General features: G+C 38.1%; 1 protein-coding gene across 1 annotated transcript in view; it reads right to left on the bottom strand.

The window, feature by feature from the left end:
• The window catches only part of gpr158a (G protein-coupled receptor 158a), a 56109-nt gene that overhangs the window by 3300 nt on the left and 46235 nt on the right, over positions 1 to 6574 (bottom strand). The window contains exons 8-12 of the mRNA XM_020602134.1: positions 4906 to 5044; positions 2509 to 2614; positions 1666 to 1812; positions 1480 to 1563; positions 6 to 991 (exon numbers count right to left, since the gene is read on the bottom strand). Of these exons, the coding sequence (XP_020457790.1) occupies positions 6 to 991; positions 1480 to 1563; positions 1666 to 1812; positions 2509 to 2614; positions 4906 to 5044 (1462 nt within the window). The remainder of the gene's footprint in view (positions 1 to 5; positions 992 to 1479; positions 1564 to 1665; positions 1813 to 2508; positions 2615 to 4905; positions 5045 to 6574) is intronic.

The following is a 6574-nucleotide window of genomic DNA, read 5'->3' as shown; positions in this document are numbered from 1 at the left end:
TCTGCTCCTGCTGCTTAGATTTACCTCCCTTGGTGCTTCCTCTATGAACCGTTGTGGTTTCCTTTGGTGCTATAGAAACATGCTTTTGGACCTTGTTTTCAGATGGAGTTGGGAGATCTTCCACTTCCCAAGGACACACTTCTGAGAGATCATAGAGATCTTTTGCCTTGACTGGATCAGTTGAAAGAGTAGGCTGGCTGCCATTCATCGGCTGTTTCATTATTCGACTTTTTGCTGTACTCTCTTTGTACTCAACCGACTGGCTAGTAATCATTTTTAGCTGGCTTTCATTCTCTGGCTCTGCACTGGGCTCTGTGTCTTTACTCTTTGACTGAATCTTCTTATTACTGTCCTCTGCACTCTGAGTTTTTCCCGTGAAGCCCAAAGTCTTCTCTTTCGCACTGGCAATCACACTAAGGGACTTCTGTAGCATGGAGGCTCTGGGATGAATTGGTTTCTTATCTGCAGTGAGGTTATGAGCACTGGCTGACTTGCAGACCAAAGGAACTGATTCTGTAGATTCACTCTGTACATTTATATTGTCGCTAGACTTCTTCTTGACCAGCTTCTTGTCTATAAGTGTATCTAGAAGGGAGTTTTCAGCTGTGGTCACCTCCATCTTGTCTGTTGCTGAGCTGTTGGAGTCTTTACTCTGGTCACGGACATGGTCATAGCTACTGTGAGACTTCTTTAGAGAGAACACCTTGTTCTTCATCGACTCCTCCTTCACTGGTTTTCCTGGGTGAGTTGGATCAAAGGCGTTCTTTTTCAACATGCAAGTGCTGTTACGATTGCTCCCATGTTCTCCAGCCTCCTTGTCTTCACGGCTACATTGCCGGTGTACTGACTCAGGAATCTCAGTGATGCGCCGCATTAGTGAGCGACCAAGTCCTTTCTTGGAGCTCCTCTTCTTCTGGAGATGAGGATTGTTTGCCAGCATTTTCTTCCTCTTGTAAATCTCCAATTGAGAATAGAGTTTCTTCAGCTCCTCCTAAACATTCATGAATCAATCAAGGGGGAAAAAACAGGCGATCAGTTTCCTGTTTCAAACAGATAAGTGTATTTTTAAAAATTGTATTTAAAAAAGATTTCTACTCAAAGCATCGTTAGAAAAAAAACCACATTCTACTGCACAGTGAACATGCAGTACAAACCCATGACACACGTGACTACAAACTGCTGTTAAATGATGCACTATGGAATATTACATGCGTGCTGAAAGAAAGCAAAGACAGGACAGTCTTGGACAGCATCAAATAAGGACACAAAGTGTGTTTTAATGTTAGGTCTGAAACAGCCTCTAAGCTCACATCTTGAATTTATTGCATTTCGGTCTCAATGCCCATCCACTGCAGTGAAAGTTCTCAAGCAGCGTGTCATCATAATCTCACTCCCTCTGGTAAACAGGCTTGAGCTGTCCAAATCTTTTGGTAGAGAGACTTCTTCAGCTCTAACAAACAAAAAGAAATCTCTGCTCACATTGGCACGTTTTTCCCAAAGACTGTCGCAAGACCTTACGCCACAGCCATTAATAGAACTGTGATGGCTCATTTCGTCTGGTGTCTGCAATAAAGAACTTCCATGGCTCAGTATTTTCAGAGGATTCAAAAGGTATCACCAGGTTATACAAAGCACATGAAAAAAGTAAATGGAAACACTACTCACCCGAATGTCCTCAGGGTCCAGACTGTGTTCGCTCCATGCAGAGGTTATGCTGCTGTTGAGGTACGACCCAGATCGACCCATGTCCAGCTCATCCTCGTAGGCCTCAGAGGCTATATCATCTCTCATGTGGGTGCTAGCAAATAGGAACTGAGGGATGGCATAAAAGAGCCAGAAATTATTAATTGAAATCACACTATAGTATGAAGAAACATGCCATCGTGTGTATAGGTGCGGCTCACTGATGTTTTTAATAGCGAGTTAAACCACATCAAACTTCAGCTACGTAGGCAATGCTTTTTACGGCAGTAAGTTCATTTGTTAATTAGCAAACAATATTACATCGATTATAATAATACAATATTTGTTGGAAAAGGCTAAAGCTAATTTATATCACACTTAAATTAGGTTATGAACAATATAAATGTTTGCTAACACTTAGCAGATATTAGTGTTTATAATGTAATTAACAGAAACAGCTCCTCCTGTGGTCACTGGTAGCTGGTCTATAAAATGACAATGAATAAAAATGCACTAAAACCAATTTGTAATACTTGACATAAGAGTTGTATTTGTTGCCAAGTAATGCACATTAATAAACATAAATGTCCTTATGTATGACTTTAACTATAAAGTATTTGTTAATATATTGTAGGGATTATAAAGGCTAGTTACAGGATTTGAACTAAAGTGTTACCAAGAATACAGAAGCAGAAAAATGCATAAAGCAAAATTAAATGAGATGATATATTAACAAATTATATCAAAATAAAAAACAAAAGCAGTGCTTTTTACTTGTCATTTAGGCAAAGCAGAATAATGTGACACATGACTTGTGAACTTTACCTTAGGAATGAGTAGTAGACCCAGTGTAACTGTTACAGTTAAGTGGGTGTGGGTGAAGAACAGTATCAGCATCCAGTCTGGGTGGAGCTCAGGAGCAAGAGTGAACCTGTCAGAATGTAAGGGAAACACAGAAAAGATATATGGGAAATGAGATACGAGAGAGACAATGTGAAGGCTTTTGTTTAAGGACCAAAATGCTGAAAAATAAAAACAGGAAGTGGATAGAGAATTTCTTCAGCTTTAATATAAAGTCTGTGGTTGTGTAGGTTGCAATCCAGGTAGGTACAGAAGGTATCCAGTAATAACAGAGGCTTAAAAAAACAGAAGCTGAAAAGGAGCAAGGCTTGAGTACTAACAACAATCAGTTCTATTTCCATCGTTAAATTGCAGGGGGGAAAGTGACTAAGTACATTTGCTCAAGTACAGTACTTAAGTACAATTATGGCGGGCTATCCGCCTTATAAAAAAAAACGGAAGCAGAAGACGAGTTTGAATGAGTAGTTTAAATGTAATCAGGAACGGAAGCAGCCTGTGTTCAGGCGTGTTGCCCCTCCTGAATTCAAGATTAAAACCTCAATTTGTGTGAAAAGTTTCTTTCCAGAGGAGGATTTAACATCCTTGGCACACTGTCTTTCCTTCTGCAATGCCATTCTGAAACACCTCCATCACTCGCGCAAGACTCCGAGCTATTACAATACATTCCCTTAATTTCTCTCAGCATCCTATTCACACCTGATGAATATCACAGCGAACAAGTCTGAGCTTTAACTGGTCCCTGTGGGATCAAATAGCAGGTTCTGTGAGTAAAACAAATAGATTCCGGATGCCTCTAACAAGCCCCAGTGTATACTGTGGTCTCTGCAGGCAGACAGTCAGAATCAACTTGCTACACGAGTCAAATGTCTAATTTATTAGAGGCCTGGTCTGGCCATTTTCTGCAGAGAAAAGCCTCACAGCATGGCTGAAGAGGCCCATTAAAGGAGCTGGCAAAGTAATCACCAACAGCCAGATGTTGAAATACAACCAGAACTGCTGGAAACTGATTTCTTCCAAGAACCTACAGTATCAGGCTGTTCGTCAGTCATGTATAGTTTACTGGTAATGGATGTTAAATGTGGAATTAAGGCTACCAATAATTCTAGCTATTTATGCCTTTTTGAAAAAAACAAAAAAACAAAAACAAAAAACAACAACAACAAAACTCATGTGATGGAGAAAAGCTCTCAATCAAGACTGCAGCAAGGAATGGCTGTGGCAGTGTCTCATTTATAAACTACATGGTGCAGCTATTTGACACGTACATTGGTGGGAGAGGGCTGACTTGGCTACAGTAAAAACAGCTCCCAGTTGAACAGAAGACTTGAGCTTATGCAATAGCCTAACTGAGAGAATCTAGTGGAGGACAGACACCGACATGTCAAAAGTGGAGGGCAATCTACGACCATCATATTAAATACGAAGCCGGAAAATGTGGGACATGATGTAAACATAATCAATCTGCATGTTGAGGGGGTTACAGTTCACTTAAAAAAATAAAGTACTGTACTGAGTAGAGGTGGAAAGTAAAGTATATTTTTACTCAAACACTGTACTTAAGTACAATTCTGACATAGCTGTACTTGAGTATTTTCATTTTCTGCTACTTCATACTTTGACTTCACTACATTTTATAGGCAAATATTTTACTTTTTTAGTTGAAAACATTTTATAACTCCCATTACTAGCTACTTTTCAGAACCAGAATAATCATAAAACTTTATTGATCTCTGGTGGAAAACTCAAACTACCCAGCAGTAAATCAAATTAAAAGCATGTGGTTAAAACAAGCTCCATCATTACCAGCTGCAACTTTAGGCTAAATGTGATGTACACAATAATGCATCAGTAATTATAATACATATTACAACATGATATATAATAATATTAAATGTGCCAGTGCTCATAGTGAGTACTTTTACTTTTATAACTTTGAGTATGTTTTGATGCTAATAATTTTGTACTTTTACTTAAATAACATTTTGAATGCAGGACCTTTACTTTCAACTGAGTATTTTTACTTAAGTAAAGGATCTGAGTATGTCTTCTACCAATGGCAACAAAGCAACAAAAGAAGAACTCAAACAATACCAGTCCAGAAATACAGCACATTATTTGGTTTTTAATTTAATTCTTATTTGTGTGATATATATAGTATATAATTTGATAAAATTAAATGGCTGTTATGTAAATTAATTAATTCCATTCACCTGCACTGTAAACACACTCTGAACAAATAAAATCTAAACTACCACTAGAAACTCCACTTTATTTGGGGGAATCAACCCTTTAATGTCAGCTGTATTTTAATTCCCATACAGCTGCTAAGGAAGTCAGGTGACTCAGGGCAGGAGTTGGTACCTGATGACATAGAATATTGCTGACAGGATCAGCTCGTTGTGAACAGCAATGGCCATGTATCGAGGCTCGTGGAAGGCCGAAGGCACCGTCCTCACAGCGTAACACAAGTACACTGCCCACAGCAGGAAGAGGAACTCCGCTGTGAAGCAAGAATGAGAAAGGGATGGTGAACACAATGAAAGCACAGGCCAAGAAATCATGATTATGCAGCTCTGAGGTTGCACTAAACACCAAAAAGGGACAGTCCAGTAGTCACTTAACCAGTCAGTGCTGTCACAGTCCTGGTGCAAACTACAACACACACACACATACAAGTAAAAGCCCCATTCAACAGAACCTATCAAACTCATCTGTAACAGCTGTGGTTGTATCCTCTAAACAATGAGTCCCAGTGCACATCCATGGCAACCCTGTAATGTTTCCTAGGGAGCCAGCTCCCCATAAACATGCTGTTTTTTCTATGAAAACCTGTTGCCATTATTTTGACATTTGCGTGTTGTGTGCTTGAACTGCAGTGCTATCAGATCTGAGTGAATCATGTGTTCCTCACAGTAACAGCAACAACAAGCATCAGATGCAACTGGTAACTTGTAGTGTTTGTCATTTGTTTCATGAGTGCACGTAAAGATAGGCATATCAAAACTGAAGGGAAGGAATCTAAAGTACAACAGCACATAGGACAATAGTGATTTTTTTTTTTTAAGACTGATTTAACATGAATGGATCAAGAATTACTCACACTGCAAAAAATATCTTCACAGTGATTTTTTAAAGATTGATTTAACTTGAGTGGATCAAGAATTACTCACACTGCAAAAAATATCTTAATCTTACAAAGCAGTTTTGTTTTTTAGGTATTTTGTAGGAATGAGGGTTTGTTTTTTGAAAAAACTAAGAATGAGAAGTAATTTATTGAAAACAAGTTAATTTTTGGTACCCGTTTTTAATAAAGCATTATTTATAAAAGGTCTTTATAATGCTACTAATGTATTTATTAATATTTAGCAATGTTTTATTTTGCAGTAGAGTTACATATTTACAAACCATTAGGAAGAACAATTTTTGGTTTTCCAGGTTGTGAAAATGTTTTCTTGCGAGAGTTTGTTTATTATTGTGGAGGACTTACTAGCATTTACTGATGAATTATTGGAACGTATGCAGCCTGAAAACCACGATTAATGATTATTTAGGTGTTACTGGTAATGTTACTGATAATTAACACGTAAAAACCACTGTGCAGCAGTGGACCGGGAAACAAATCAAAAAGATAAAACAAACACTTTACCTACAGGAAGTTTCTGCAATGCAAAACCTAACGTCTAAAAGTTGTCAAAAGAAAGTATGTGCTGTCATATGGGCATCGGGTGAAAACCTACAACAACTCTCTGGACGGGTTACACAGGAACTTGAGAAGATAAAGAAATGGTGTGACAGTAATATAGTATCTTTGAATTTGGATGAAACTAAATTTATGGTATTTGGGAATCATAGACTAGATAATGAACTTCAATTGAAAATTGGGGGAGCTAATATAGAACGAGTACATAAAATTAAATTTCTAGGTGTCATAGTTGATGACAAATTCTCCTGGAAATCTTATATCAGATATGTTCAGAACAAAATAGCAAAAAATATATCGATATTGGCAAGGGTTAGATATATTTTGGAC

The sequence above is a fragment of the Monopterus albus genome, unplaced genomic scaffold, assembly GCF_001952655.1.
Source record: "Monopterus albus unplaced genomic scaffold, M_albus_1.0 scaffold3.1, whole genome shotgun sequence".
In the NCBI taxonomy this organism is placed as follows: Eukaryota; Metazoa; Chordata; class Actinopteri; order Synbranchiformes; family Synbranchidae; genus Monopterus; species Monopterus albus.
The sequence above is the reverse complement of the archived record's forward strand: the minus strand, read 5'-3'. Positions and strand labels throughout refer to the sequence as shown.